The sequence below is a fragment of the Cervus canadensis genome, chromosome 13 (genome assembly GCF_019320065.1).
Source record: "Cervus canadensis isolate Bull #8, Minnesota chromosome 13, ASM1932006v1, whole genome shotgun sequence".
In the NCBI taxonomy this organism is placed as follows: Eukaryota; Metazoa; Chordata; class Mammalia; order Artiodactyla; family Cervidae; genus Cervus; species Cervus canadensis.
The window spans coordinates 29,447,870-29,463,649 of record NC_057398.1 but is presented as its reverse complement, the minus strand read 5'-3'; the positions used below and the strand labels follow the sequence as shown (position 1 = coordinate 29,463,649).

The window sequence follows — 15,780 nt, the reverse complement described above, 5'->3', positions numbered from 1 at the left end:
TAGTTTTTTTGAAGTTATAGATAAAGCTGCTGTAAATATTCACATTTAGGTTTTTGCATAGATGTAAGTTTTGAAGTCAGTTCTGTAGCCACCTAGGAGTGGAGTTGCTGGTCATGTTGTAAGTCTGTGGTTTTGTAAGAAACTGGCAAACTGTCTTCTAAGACAACAGTTCCAACTGTAGCATTTTTCATCCCCACCAGCAATGAGTGAGAGTTCCCAGTGCTCTGTACCCTCATTAGCATTTGATATCATCAGTTGCTTATTTTGTCCATTCAAATAGGTCTGTTATGTTACCTCACTGTTGTTTTAATGTACATTCCCTAATGAAAAATGATGTTAAGCATCTTTTCATATGTTTGCTTTTCAACTGTATATTTTCTTTGGTTAGGTGTCTTCATATCTTTTATGTTCTCTTACTTTTGAGTTTTAAGAGTTCTTTGTAACTTTTGGATACCAGTGTTTCATCAAATGTGTGTTTCCAAATATTTTCTCTCAGTTTGTGGCTCATATTTTCATTCTTAGCAAGACTTTCACAGAGCAGAAGTTTTTCACTTTAATTCTTAATTCTCAGTTTAATTCTTTAAGTCTCAATTGTCAAGTATTTTCTTTCCTGGACCACAGTTTGTGTCCTATTTTAAAGGTCATCACCAAGGTCATGTAAGATTTTCTCCTGTCTACTTCAAGAAATGCTAAAACTGTGTATATTATATTTATCTCTATGGTTCATTTTGAGTTAATTTTTGTGTAAAGCATAAGACCTGTGTCTAATTTTTTTTGGTTTGTTTTTGTATTTGAACATCCAGTTGTTCATTTTGAAACACTTATTGAATGGCTACACTTTCTCCATTGAATTGCCTTTGTGCCTCTGTCAAATGTCAGTTGACTATATTTGTGTGGGTTCATTTCTGGATCCTCTATTTTGTTGCATTGATCTTTATACCAGAGAGTGTATACTATGCAGGGTCTTTTCCAATGAGTCGGCTCTTCACATTAGGTGGCCAAAGTATTGGAGCTTCAGCTTCAGCATCAGTCCTTCCAATGAATATTCAGGTTGGAGTTCCTTTAGGATGGACTGGTTTGATCTCCTTGCAGTCCAAGAGACTCCCAAGAGTCTTCTCCAACACCACAGTTCAAAAGCATCAATTCTTCAGTGCTCAGCTTTCTTTATAGTCCAACTCTCACATCCATGCATGACTACTGGAAAAACCATAGCTTTGATTATATGAACCTTTGTCAGCAAAGAAATGTCTCTGCTTTTCAATACACTGTCTAGGTTTGTCATAGCTTTTCTTCCAAGGAACAAGCATCTTTTAATTTCGTGGCTGTAGTCACCATCCACAGTGATTTTGGAGCCCAAGAAAATAAAATCTGTCACTGTTTCCAATTTTTCCCCATCTATTTGCCATGAAGTGATGGGACTGGATGCCATGATCTTCGTTTTTTGAATGTTGAGTTTTAAGCCAGCTTTTTCACTCTCCTCTTTCACCCTCATCAAGAGGCTCTTTAGTTCCTCTTCACTTTCTGCCATTAGAGTGATATCATCTGCATATCTGAGGTTGTTGATATTTCTCCCAGCAATCTTTATTCCAGCTTGTGATTCATCCAGCCTGGCATTTTGTATGATGTACTCTGCATAGAAGTTAAATAAGTTAAATAACTCTGGTATCTGTTCACCAACAAATCCACTTTGGGCTTTTATTTTCTTGGTTATGGGTCACAGTTGCCTGCTTCCTCATGGGGGAGGATTTCTCCCAGCTTTCCTGCCCTGGCCCTGCCTTCATCTGCATCACTGCAGTGCATCAGGGGAGGCCCCAGAGAAAGAAACAGAGCCTTATGACAGGGGCTCCTTGGAACCCAGTATCCCTCCCACCAGCCCAAGGGCAGGTGCAATGCAGGCGTGCATGCTTAGTCACTCAGTCATGTCCAACTCTCTGGGACTCCATGGACTGTAGCCCGCCAGGCTCCTCTGTCTGTGAGATTTTTCAGGCAAGAATACAGGACTGGGTTGCCATTTCCTTCTGCAGGAGATCTTCCTGACCCAGGGATCAAAACCGCATTTCTTGTGTTTCCTGCTTTGCAGGTGGATTCTCTGCCCAGCAGGTGCAAAGGGCTTGTTACCAATCCTTCCACTCTGTAGGAGGCATGTTCCTCCCCCTGCCCCTCCCCCTGCCCCTCCCCCGCCCCAGGCACAGGTGAAATAGCCACAGGTCCCTCTGGTCCTGGGAGGGCTTGGCTCTTTGTGGAATTCATTTGGGTTTCTTTATGTCTTCAGCTCTCTGCTGCTTTCTAAAATTCTCGTGTCGCTTCTCTAGCTTGCTGTCCTTATTCAGGTGGGAGCCACAATCCACGCCCTAATCAGAAGCAAAGGCCTCTTCCTCCCTGTCCTCCCTGCCACCCCCAATTCACCACTGTCTCTTTGGCCAGAGCTCAGATAACTAGTCCACTCTTCCACAAAGGCATGGCCTTTGTCTGGAGGCCCTGTGGGTTTTTGTAATTGGCACATGCCCATGGGGCAGACAGATGTTGCACCCACTCAGCACTGCATTTCTGTTTCTTATCTGTGAGACTGTCCTCCTCATCTCCAAAGCTCAGATTTGCTTTTAAACCGTTTGCCTCAATCTATGTATCACTTATCTCCTGTTTCCACTGAACCGGGGGCCCCTTAAGGGCAGGGCTTGTGTGGGCCTTAGATCTGATTCTCCGGGGTCCAGCACCAGGACTGGTTGATAATATTAACACAAGTTGGACTCACGGACAAAGAAACAGATGGCAGGGAAACTTCTCTCCCTACCCCTATCCCAGATCACAGCCCCCAGGAGACACCAGAATGTCCAGGGCCTCCTGCACCCCCCATAGTTGTATCCCTCAGCCTTGACCTGGACAAGGCCCTCTGCGTGTCTCCCTGGTGGGGAAGGTGGCCAGGGCTGGTGGGTACTCTCCCTGGACCTGATCAACCCCCTCCTGCCACTGGCCTGTCTTTCTCACAACCCCTTCAGGCCGATGCTGACCAAGCAGTGGTCCCTCCCACGCAGTAGACAAATGATGGAGGGCAGCTTTGCACTCTCAGCTGCCAATAAAAGTGGTAGAACTGGAGCTGAGGGTGTGGAGGGTGGGTCAGGAAGTTACCCACCACCCCCCCAGAGGACATCCTTTCACCCTAAAGGAGTGCATTGTCCCTGCCTTAGCAGACTCCAGAAGCTGCCCACCCTGACCTGGGTGAGGCCCATGATCCCCCGGTCAAGGAGGATGTCAGAAGGCACTTCATTAGGGGAAGAGGTCCTGCCTCAGGACCCCTACGGGTCCGGCAGTGGGAGGGGGGCACCAGGCAGGTGGGCCCAGAGAAAGAGGCTGGCAAGCCAGGGGAGCTCCACCCCCTCCACTGATTTGAGTTCTGCTGGGGCCCCTGTCTTGGTTGACTGATGACCTGCCCTCATTACAGCGGGCAAGGGCCACCACCCCATGCACGATTCCACCCCCCAATGCCGCAGGAGAATGCCTGTACTGCCCCAGACAGGCCCTACCACCCCAGAGCTGAGTGCTGTGTTTCTCCCCAGGGAAGCCGCTGCCACTCTTTTCTAGCCGGCTTTGCTTCTCCAAGGAAGAGAAGAACACTGTAAAACGAGCACCCCGAGGTAGCCCTGCCTCCCCTCTCAACACGGGGAGGGGGCTAGGAATCTGCACCCCCGTGGGCCAAGCCACCAGCAAGGGCCGGGGAGCCTATAGCCAGTCCGGGTTCCACTGCAAGCTGGAGTGTGCAGCAGGAGGGTGTGGTCCTGCCCAGGACACAGTGTCCGGGAGGTGGGGGGAGGCAGTGGTAAGGATGCAGTCATGAGCACCTGCTAGATGCAGGATGCTTCCCCAAGCCTGGGGACCGGCAGGAGTCACACTGCAGCCCTACTGGGAGCTGCTCCACGGACATGGCCAGATGGTGGGGGTTGAAAGTAGGGAGAGAGTAGGGGCGTGCAGCGACAGGGCAGCACAAGCAGACTGCCTGGAGGAGGTGACAGCTCATGGGTGGGAGATGGCTGGGCCACAGGGTGGAGGGCACCATGTCCGGCTTCAGCACTCAGAGGGGGCTCAGAGGGTGTAAAGGGGTTCCAGGGTCACTGCAGGGGTCAAGCCAGAATGAGCTTACCCTCACTTAAGGCCCAGGCCTGGGCAACCCGGGGAGGAAGCCCTCAGGGCCCAGGCTGGGCCACAAGGGGGTGGGATGACTTTGAAGCTTGACCCTGCCCACTTCAGCCGTCCCCACCCCACGGGTGCCCCGCCCACCCCTGCCTGCCCCACTGGCACCTGACCGTCCTCGTCCTGCACTCACGCTCATTGCTCCTTACCTGCAGAGATCAGAACCCCCAAGGACAAGGTCGAGACCTGCACCACCCCTGGCTGCGTGATGGCAGGTAAGCCCGCCTCCCTGCCGAGCATTGCCCCGGGTAGGGGGGTGGCGGTGATGGTGGTGTAGGCACTGTCCAAGGCCAGGAGGAGCCACACACACACATATACACATACACACAGACACTACATACACACATATACACCCATGCACATACCTACACATATACACATAAACCCATATATACACGTATACACACACACACACACACACACACACACACGGTGCTGGGCTGGTGGGCAGACCCAGCTGTGAACACAGGCAGGGACTCCTCTGCGGGTGTCTCACCCGCTGTGCTGCCCAGGAAGTCGCTCCCTGCCCACTGAGGCCCTTGTGACCACAGCGAAGCTAGCACAGGGACCCCACATGCTCTTTTTCGCATTTACAGAAAGAAGATCACACACACACACACTCTCGAGTTTTCTCCCAGGAATTCATCTTAAAATTGGGTGCCACGTGCAGCTATTTGCAGATAAAACACAGTGAAAAGGGTACAAAGAAACACTAGTGTAAAAACCCAGAAATGTGATTCTTCAGCCCACACTGGGGCCGTGGAGAGACCCGTGTAGTGCTGCCTCCTGCAAGGTCCCAGCCACGTAAAGCAGAAGGTGAGGGAGGGTCCTGGGTGGGGGTCCAGCCTGGCCAGCCCGGCTGAAAGCATCCCACCACTGTCCCTGCCACTTGGGGTTCTGGGGACAAAGACAGCCCTCCAACAGGAAATGAAGCCCCGTAGTGGATGACAGCCACCATCCCCCACGGACACAGTGACCCATTAAGGGCTCTGGGGCAGGGCCAGCGTCGAGCACTTGCTGCAAGTCATGTGGGCCCAGACCACCGGCATCACAGATTTGCAGATGTGGAAGGGGAGGATAAGAGCGGTCACAGGGGTCCAAGGTTGTGTGGCTGATAACTGGGGTCCCTAGATCTGGGGGCTTCCCTGGTGGCTCAGACGGTAAAGAATCTGCCTGCAGTGTGGGAAACCTGGGTTCAATTCCTGGATTGGGAAGATCCCCTGGAGAAGGAAATGGCAACCCACTCCAGTGTTCTTGTCTGGAGAATCCCATGAACAGAGGAGCCTAGGGGCTACAGTCCATGGAATCGCAAACAGTCAGACACGACTGAGCGACTAACACACACTAGAGCTGGAGCCCCTGCTTCCAACCGCCCTGAGGTCCCAGGGTGACTAACGCTCCTGAGGGCACTTGGCTGTGACTGAATATCTGACCGCCCATCGGGCCATCCACACCGGGTCCCCCCTCTCCCTCCGCACCCTCTGGGGACGAACAGCTGCCAGGATCCTCCAGAACATGGACCCGTCCATGGAGCCGTGTGACGACTTCTACCAGTACGCGTGCGGGGGCTGGCTGCGGCGCCACGTGATCCCTGAGACCAACTCGCGCTACAGCGTCTTCGACATCCTTCGGGACGAGCTGGAGATCATCCTCAAAGGTGAGCACAGCCTCCACCACGGGGAGCAGGGGGACAGCCAGCAGAGCCCTCCTCACCCAGCGGGCTGGGGAGAGGGAGTCCCTTGGGATGAAGCCTCACCCTGGGCTAGGACTTTGATCCTCCCCCCCACCAGCAGTCACCTGAGGCCTCTGTTCGGCTTCTCTGCCCGCAGCGGTGCTGGAGAACTCCACCTCCAAGGACCGGCCGGCCGTGCAGAAGGCCAAGGTGCTCTACCGCTCCTGCATGAACGAGAGTGAGTGGCCAATGGGGCCTCCCTGCCAGGACCCTCGGCAGAGCAAGGGACAGGGCACCACCGCAAACTCATCTGGGGGGACCGTGTGCCCCTACTGCCTGACCATAGGGTCCAGGCTTCCTGTGAGCATGGGCTGACTGCCAGCTACTCAGAACCAGCTCACACCCTGACCCTTGTGGGCAGCACATCTTCAGGCAGTAGAGAGATAGTGAGGGATGCATGTGTGTGCATAGATGCGAATGTATGTCTATTGTGTGTGTGCTTGTGTATATATGCATGTGTAGGAATGTGTGTGTATATGTTTGAATGTGTATTGGTGTATGTATGTCTGTGTATTTATGCATTTGTGTGTGTGTGTGTGTACACATATATGTGGATATGTGTAGTGTGTGTCTGTGTATATGTGTGCATGTTCTGTATACATATGCATATGTATGTCTTTGTGTGTATAGGCATATGTGTTTGTGTGTGTCTTTGTATGCTTGTGTGTATATGTGTGTGTGTGTCTTTGTGTGTGTGTATGTATATGTATCTGTGTGTCTGTGTGATTTGTGTGTATATGTGTATGCCTGTGTGTATGTTGGGGGGGTATTGGGGGATTTCTCGGGGCGCTGGTCCCTATTAGGAGTATTCACATACTTGGGCCCCTCCGACCATCTCCCTTTGGCCACCTGCCTTGGGGCTTTCAAGCCTAGCTCATGCTTTTGGCTGCTCTGGGGACAGCTCCTCGGTGCCAGGGTTCAAGGCTGGCTGTTTCCCCGAGGTCTCTGGAAGGAGGAGCTTGTTCCTGGTGTAGCTGAGTGGGACTTGTGGGGACCCCAGCATTATCTGGGTGTCTCTTTGCAACCCCTGGCTGGTGCACTCCCTCCTCCCCATGGAAACAAGAGGTCACCTGATCTGGTCTGGCCAGCACTTGCCAGGTGAAGGAGGTGTCCTGGGTTCCCACATGTATAGAGTTTCTGACCTGAGAGACCAAATATCCAAAAGGACAATGCCAGACTGAGTATAGAAGTACAGGTGTGACCCACGGCCTGCAGCCTGGTGGCCAGTCCATCACCTGTGGGAACTAGCCCAGCAAGCCGGTGACTCTTGCCACAACCGGCCTGAGACTGCCAGGATTCCCTAAGTTTTGAACCTGCTCTCAGCTTGGGACCCAAGAAAGCAAACCCAGTGTGCCCTCACCAGCCACGTGGGATACCATACTTCTCACTCCCCCAGGCCCTGGCCCCCCTCCCCCCGGACCACTCCCCCACCAGCCGGTTCTCAAGCCCGTCCAGATCAAGTGACTGGCCAGTCCCTCCCCATCCCGAAGTTTCTGCTTACTCCACAGGCCTCTCTGTTCCCACTTACACTGATTCTTGACCCAGGTTCTCCCAAACTTCCTGAACCACCACACACTGGGAGGTTGTGTGTCGAGCTCTGTCAGCAGTTCAACCACTCGATGCTGGGACTGGAGGGCTCGAGGGCTTCCCCACCGTCGAGTTGGTCCCCCACCCCTGCCCAGAGTGCTGCCTGGGCCTCTTGAGTTCCACCTGCTCTGGGTCACAGACCCCAATACCCTTGTCCTGGTGGCACCTTGGCTTTCATCAACCCTGGGCCCCTCCCCGCCTGTGTCCCGTCTCTGCTCTTTCCAGGGCCCCACATGTCCCACTCTGCAGAGTCTATGTAGGGAGGGTCGGACTTAGTGTTGGGCATCAGCATACCTGGGTGTGCAGCAGGTGTCACACACATACACACACCCGGGCATCGGGTGAGTGACCGCTCCCTCCCCTTTCAGGTGAGATAGAGAAGCGAGACTCACAGCCCCTGCTGAATATCCTAGAGGTGGTGGGAGGCTGGCCAGTGGCCATGGACAAGTGGAACAAGAGCGTAGGTAAGGCAGGGCAGGTGGCCCTGGGCCTGGGGCTCCTTGGAGCCGAGGCCTTCTAGGCCTGAGCTGGGCAGTGTGCAGCAGCTGCTAGTGGGCTCTGGGCAGCTGGTCCCTTCCAGCTCTACAGAGTGGCATCCCTTCCAGAGCCCTAAGGAGAGACCCAGGGCTCCAGCTCTCAGGGCAGGCTCTGCTTCCCTCACTGTTGTTCCCTGTGGACAATGTGGGGAAGGGCGACCCCAACCCCCCTCCAAGGCCCACTGGTGTGCTTGCTGCCACAAGCTGGGGTCCCCAACACCCCCGAGTTCTGGGATTCCCCATCAGACGAGGGGCTGGGCTAGACCCCAAGGCCGGCGGGTCTCCAGCATGAGGCCCTGACCCTCAGGCCCCCAGTGGGAGCTGGAACAGCAGCTGGCCGTGATGAACGCACAGTTCAACCGGCGGGTGCTCATCGACCTCTTCATCTGGAACGACGACCAGAACTCCAGCCGGCACATCATCTACGTACGAGCCAGGGGGCCGGGGAGGCGGGGCTCCGCAGGGCCGGGTGGGCCTGGTGTGCTCCGGGGCCCTGCGCTCATCCACACCTGCAGCACAGGGGACCGGTGCCGACCATCTGGGTTTCTGGGACCCAGGTCCTGACCAGGAGTAAGCCCATGTGCCGAGCTGGTCTTCGGGACACTCTGTCCAGACCTTTGGCACCAGCTCAGAAAGTGTGACCTCAGAGAGCTACCACTGGCCACAGCTAGAAGGCCACAGAGGACCCGTGTGGAATGTGCCCTCACTTTGGGGGGCGGGAGAGGGTGCCCAAGGCCCTGCAGGTAGGCCTACCCTCAGCCCACCCGCAGGCCAGCCCAGGGCAGGAGCTGGGGCTGGTGCCTGCAAGCACTCCACATGGAGCTCAGGTTCCTGCCAGGCACAGTCTGGGGGAGGGGCGAAGCTGGGGACCTGGCTCCGTGCCCAGGTTCCCACACTCTGTCTGCAGATAGACCAACCCACCCTGGGCATGCCATCCCGAGAGTACTACTTCAAGGAGGGCAACAACCAGAAGGTGAGTCAGGGGCTGCCCGATGCTAGATCAGCCCCGTACCCCCGGCACTTTCCTGCCTGCCCCCTCTGCTCCGGGTGCCCCCTGCGTGTCACTTGAGGGCCCCCTGAGGCCCAGCTCCCTGTGTGTCTGCCCCACCCTTGTCCCACAGCTAGCCTTTGTGGGCACCTGCATTGCTCAATCCCGGTGCTGAGGGCTAGACATGCAGACTTGGACCCCTGCCTTTGTCACTGTTGCAGAGGTGCCCTTGGACCCCTGGAGCCAGGCTTGGCAATCAGCTCAGCCCTGCAGCCCTGAGGGGCACACCCTGCCCGCCCCCTTGCCAGGGCAGGACTAGAGTCCATGCGGCCAGCTCAGGGCCTGTAGAGATCTGAACACAGCCACCAACTAGGCCCTAAGTCTGCTCCCTGAGCTGTCCTGCTTGTGCACGCAGGAGGAGAGAAATGGGGAACCAAATAGTGGCAAGGACAGGGCCAGCGAGGGGAAGAGGGGGAAGTTGGAGAGGAAAGACTGGGAGTGGGCTGGGAAGGCAGGAGGTGACATGACCCATGACCCGGAAGCAATATGATGGGCCTCCCGCAAGAGGCAGGCTGTGAGCTAGGCTGTGAAGGATGGGACCAGCCAAGACAAAGGACAAGGGTAACCAAAAGCAGAAACTGTGGATGGGCTGTGGGGTAGGAGATCAGACCTAGGAACCCAGCTCAGAGCAGCAGGGGCTGGAGCATGTGGATGGGCTCACACCTGGCAGCCAGGGAGCGGAGCCTACCAACACTAGCGTGTGGGCACTAGCCCAGCCTGACGCCAGGCAACTGAGAGGAGGAGGCCTCTGTGGTTCCGGCCCACAGATGATGGGCCACAAAGAAGACGGGTCCAAGACGGGCACACGTCCTCAGGACTGATTCCCAGTGCCCAGCTGTGGCCAGCCTGGCTGGGGCAGCCCCCCTGAACCCTGAGCCTTTTCCAGCACCTACTGTGTGCCCTGCACTTCCCATGTGGCCGTGCGGTTCTCTGGATTAGGTCTCAGGCCCTGGTCACACACCGGAGGGATGGAGCGGGAAGCCTGGCCCTGAGTGCCTGATGCAGGTCACATAGGTGCCATCCACACAGAGCTCGCAGCCCCCTACCCAGGCTTAGTGGTGAGCCCCAGGACTGAGGGCGCTGTTCTGGGAGGCACAAGCCGTCTGCAATGCCTGTCTGGGTGAGCGCCTGAGGGCTGCTCTCTGTCATATGCCCACCCCACCCCCACAGAGAGCACCATGGGGGCCAAGGCGGCCGAGGCCACCAGACTTTGTCCTGCGTCCTTTGGCCCAGGTACGGGAAGCTTACCTGCAGTTCATGGTGTCGGTGGCCACGATGCTGCGGGCGGACTTGAACCTCCCCGAGAACAACGACCTGGTGCAGGAAGACATGGCCCAGGTGCTGGAGCTGGAGACACAGCTGGCCAACGTGAGGCTGTGCCCCGGGCGGGGGGGTGCGGGGGGACCGGCCGGCCATGCCGGCCCCTGTGACCACCCGCCCTGCTGCAGGCCACGGCCCCCCAGGAGGAGCGCCACGACGTCACTGCCCTGTACCACAGGATGGACCTGGAGCAGCTCCAGAACAGGTTCGGTCTGAAGGTGAGCCCCGCCCCCGCCTGCCTGCCTCTCCTCTTAGCCTTGATACTCCCCCCTAAGAGGGGCCGTGGGATGTCCCCCCACATATGCCCCCCAAGAGGGGCCATACACCCCCTCAAGAGGGGCCATGGGACCCCTAGATACACCCAACAGGGATACTTCCACACCAGGACAGTCTAAACCTCAAGACACCCCCCAAGAGGGGCCCTGGGACCCCTAGATACCCACCTCGAGAGGGGCCATGGGACCCCTAGATACACCCAACAGGAACACTTCCACACCAGGACAGTCTAAACTTCAAGACACCTCCCAAGAGGGGCCGTGGGACCCCCTAGATATACCCCCCCAGAGAGGCCGTGGGACCCCTTTGAGAGGGGCCATGGGACCCCTAGGTACACTCAACAAGGCTACTTCCACACCAGGCCAGTCTAAACCTCAAGACACCCCCTGAAAGGGGCGATGGGACCCCCCCAGGTACACCCCCTCAAGAGGAGCCATGAGACCCCTAGATACATGCCCCCCTGAGAGGGGCTGTGGAACCGGTCACTCAACAGGGACCCCTTCACACTGGGACAACAGACATCAGCTGGCTGTCTGTGGATGGGGGGGGGCTACCCTCCCATGAGGTGGCTGCTGCAACATCCCCAGTTTTCTGAGCAGGAAACAGCATGGTAGGGGTTGTGGACTCACCTGGCTGATTCGTGCAGACCCCCACCTGGGGCTTTCTGTCCCCAGGCCCAGCTCAGACCCCCACTGTGACCAGACCCTCCAATCCTACCCTCCCCACTGGCCAAGCTTCATGCTCAGCGCCAGGGGCTGGGGAGAGGCAGCCCAGCCTAGGAAGAGGGGAGGTTGGCTTTGGGCCCTTCCCCACCCCCTACCCACCCACAGCCTGCTCTGACCGCCCTGAGCAGTCAGAGGGTCCTCCCCCAGTGGGAGGAGGGACAGGAAAGCCATTCTAGCCATTGCCAACTGAAGGCAGCAACTGAGGCCCAAGTCAGAGGAGGGTGCAGCTGGGAACAGAACCAAGTCAGCAGGAGGAAGGCAGAAGCAGAAAGCTCCTTCCTCTGACCAAAAAACCTGAGTGTCTGGAGCCACGGAACATAAGGGGACTCAGGGAACAAGAGAGGAGGACTTGGGGAACAAGACAGGACTCAGGGGAACAAGACAGGACTCAGGAGAGGCCCCGCCTGGGGCTCTGCACCTGGTGCTCTAGAAGGACCCATGGCTCCCAATCCTACTCTTCCTTCCCTACTCTCAGCCATGGCCTGCTGTGACACCCCTCATCCACAACCCACTCCCCAGCGGGCACTTTCGGGGCCAGCCCTGCTCTGGCACTAGTTGCATCCATGAACAAAGAAGGCAGCCCCTGCCTGGAGCTCAGGTCAGGAAAAAGAGAGGTGGCCTACAGAGTATGTCAGAGGGCCAGCAAGGTAGAGACAGGTATAGTGCGTGCTAAGGTCCTGAGGCCAGGCCTGAGGGATGTCTGGGGGCAAGTGGAGGCCAGCGGGGAGGGGTGGACCATGTCGGGCCTCTAGGGCCGTTCTGAAGGCTCCAGCTGTGATGGGACAGGACTTGGCTCACAAAGAGGACCTGGCTGCTGAGGTCACAGGGAGGGGACCGAGGGCCAGAAGCAGACAGCTCAGGAGGCTGATGCACAACCCAGACAGGTGGCAGCCTGGGACCAGCAGCAGCAGAAGTGCTGAGAGACCTGGACTGTGGGTTAATTTGGAAAGGAGATGGGGCAGGACTTGCAAATGGACTCAACATGGGAAGTGAGAGGAAGGGAACTCAAGATGGCCAGAAGTTGCCCAGGAGACAGCCCTGGAACAGCAGGGGGCATATCCAGGAACCCAGAGCTCAGAATGTCTGGATGATAATGGGCTTATAAAGCTTAGAACTGTCATGTGTGAGCATATCCACATAGCCCCCATACTGCCCTCCCCTGAAACAGTGCCACCTGCTTCTCCCACCACACGCTCATACCAGTTGCCTTGTTCTACGTTCCCTGGACGAGTCGACATCTCACCTCACTGGTGCAGCAGCGACCTCCCACTTGTCCTGATCGCTGCACGATCGATTCTAAGAACACACAACAGTTTGTGCATCTCTTCTACTCTTGCTGCACCTCTGGGCCAGTTCCAGTTCTGGACTTTTCTGAGCGATGTTGCTGCACTCATTTCTTGCATGTCTTTTAGCACACACACGCAAGCATCTCTGCCAGGCATCCACACAGGGGTAGGACACAGGTCATTCCAAAGCTTCATACCCATTTACACTCTCCAACAGGAGTGAAACGCTCCCTCTGTTGCTTGGGTGTGCCCATTCCTTCCATCTTAGCCAGTCTAGGGATATGCTGTGGAATTCTGTCTGGGTTGGATTTGATGTTCCCTGAACTACTCCACACCATCTGGCCAGCAATGACCCCCTTTTCCTAAGTGTCTGTTCAAGTCTCTTCCCACCTCTGCTTTCTCACTGGTTTTTAGTTCTTTATAGACACTGGATGTGATCCCCCAGTCAGTTTCTGTGTATCGAATGTCCTCTCCAACGGGTAGCCTTATATTTTATTCTCATACTGGTTATTTTTTTATTAAGGAGGTTTAAAACAGTCCAGTTTATCAACTTTTTAAAGTTGGATGGATACTGTATCTATGTCTAGTATTCTTTGCATTCTGCTTAAGAAATCTTTGCCTGTCCAGGTCATTTAGGTTGAAGTCTACCTTGAGCTGATTTATTTTACTTATTTTTCTTTTTGGTTATTCTGGGTCTTCATTGCTTTGAGCAGGCTTTCTCCAGTTGCAGGGAGTGGGGGCTGCTCTTCATTGCAGTGCATGGGCTTCTCATTGCAGTGGCTTCTCTTGCTGCGAAGCACAGGCTTTAGGTTTGCAGGCTTTAGTAGTTGCAGTGCATGGGCTCAGTTGCTCCACAGTGTGTGAAATCTTCCCAGACCAGGGATCGAACTCATGTCCCCTGCACTGGCAGGATTCTTATCCATTGCACCACCAAGGAGGTCCTGGTTTTTTATATAGAGTGAGAAGGAATTGTTTAATTTCCTCCCTGTGGCCATCCAGATGATCTAGCACCATTTACTGAAAAGACTCCATCATCAGCCTCTGCGCTGTGTGCCACCCTTGTTAAAGACTGAGTGTCTTTGTGTGCCTCTGCATGCATGTCTGTGTCTGTGTGTTTGTACCTGCGTGTGTTATCTCTGAACTCTCTTCTGTTCCATTGGTCTCTGTTTATTCACATGCCAGCACCCATTGCCTTTGTTGCTACAGCTTTTCGGTAAGTTTTGATGTCTACCAACTCTGTTCTTCAAGATCAAACTGATTATTCTTGAACTTTTACATTTCTTACAAGATTCAGAGTCAGCTAGCCAATTATACACACACACACACACACACACACACATACACAAAGCTGCTGAGATTTTTGATAGGGATTGCTTCAAATCTAAGTGTCAATTTGGCGGAAGATCAACATCTTTACCAAGTTGAATCTTCTGATCCATGAACCTTCCATATATATTTACTTCTATATATTTATGTTTTCTCTTGTTTCTCTCAATAAGTTTTATAGTTTTCTATGTCAAGGCCTTACATATCTCTCAATAGATTTATTCCTAGGTTTTTAAAATATCATTGCAAATGGTATCATTTTGTAATATATCTTGCTTGTTCCTGGTATATATTAATAAAAATACTTTGTATATAGCAATTTTACTCAAAGCATGTAGTAGTTCCAATAGTTTATCCTTTCATATTTTATATACACAAAATCATGTCCTTTATGAAAAATGTGTTCTTTCCTTTTCAATCCTTACTGATTTTATTTTTTTCTTATCTTATTGAACTGGCTAGGACTTCTAGTATAATGCAAAAATCATGACAATCGATATCTTGTTTCCTTCCTGATCTCAGAAGAAAAGCTTGCAACGTTTTACAAGCTTTCACTTAATTTTGTTTGCTGTAGAGTGGGGTTTTATTTGTTGTCACTGTTGCTGTTGTATTCGTTGTTCGGTCACTCAGTCATGTCTGACTCTTTGCAACACCACAGACTGTAGCACACCAGACTTCCTGTCCTTCACCATCTTCCGGAGCTTGCTCAAACTCATGTCCATGGAGTCAGGGATGCCATCCAACCATCTCATCCTCTGTCGTCCCCTTCTCCTCCTGCCTTTAACCTTTCCCAGGATCAGGATCTTTTCTAATGAGTCAGTTCTTCGCATTAGATGACCAAAGTATTGGAGCTTCACCTTCAGCATCAGTCCTTCCAATGAATATTCAGAATTGATCTTCTTTAGGATTGACTGCCTTGAGCTCCTTGCAGTCCAAGGGACTCTCAAGAGTCTTCTCCAACACCACGGTTCAAAAGCATTAATTCTTTGGCACTCAGCATTCTTTAGCCTGTTGTATAGATCATTTCATTAGATTATGGAACTTATCTCCTATTCCTAATTTGCTCAGAGTCTTTATCATGAATAGATAGTCCATTTTTAAACAACTTTTCTGCCTCTGCTGAAATTACCATGTGATCTTTCTCCTGTATTCAGTTATCATAGAGAATAACATTGATTTGATTCTCAAATGTTACACCACACTTGTATTCCTTGAGTAAATCTAATTTGGCTGTGTTGCATTATCATTTTATACAGGTATGGATGAATTCTAATTGCATTTTTAAGATTTTTTTTTTGATGTTTTGATGTGAACCATTTTTTAAAGTCTTTATTGAACACGCTACAATATTGCTTCTGTTATATGCTTTGATTCCTTGGCCGGGAAGCATGTGGGATCTCAGCTCCCCAACCAGGGTTTGAATCCACACCCCCTGCTTCCAAAGGCAAAGATCTCAACCACTGGACTGCCTGGCAGGTCCCTGGCCTATTGTTTTCTTTTCTTGTAATATCCTTATTTCATATCAAGATTATTCTTCATCTCATAAATCAAGTTGTAACAGGTTTTTCTTTTTCCCTTCTCTGAAAAGTTTGAGTAAAATTGACATTATGTCTTCCTTAAATGTCAGTATCCACCGGAAAAGCCAGATAAGTATGGAAAATTCTATGTGAAAATATTTTAATTAAATATCCAGTTTACTACCTTTGTATGTCTTTGGGCTTCCCAGGTGGCACAATGGTAAAGAACCCATCTGCCAATG

General features: G+C 53.1%; 1 protein-coding gene across 1 annotated transcript in view; it reads left to right on the top strand.

The window, feature by feature from the left end:
- MMEL1 (membrane metalloendopeptidase like 1) overlaps positions 1-15,780 on the top strand; it is a 35,547-nt gene that overhangs the window by 12,136 nt on the left and 7,631 nt on the right. The window contains exons 2-10 of the mRNA XM_043485904.1: positions 3,555-3,632; positions 4,341-4,400; positions 5,681-5,842; positions 6,015-6,095; positions 7,873-7,968; positions 8,348-8,466; positions 8,948-9,013; positions 10,322-10,456; positions 10,537-10,626. Of these exons, the coding sequence (XP_043341839.1) occupies positions 3,555-3,632; positions 4,341-4,400; positions 5,681-5,842; positions 6,015-6,095; positions 7,873-7,968; positions 8,348-8,466; positions 8,948-9,013; positions 10,322-10,456; positions 10,537-10,626 (887 nt within the window). The remainder of the gene's footprint in view (positions 1-3,554; positions 3,633-4,340; positions 4,401-5,680; positions 5,843-6,014; positions 6,096-7,872; positions 7,969-8,347; positions 8,467-8,947; positions 9,014-10,321; positions 10,457-10,536; positions 10,627-15,780) is intronic.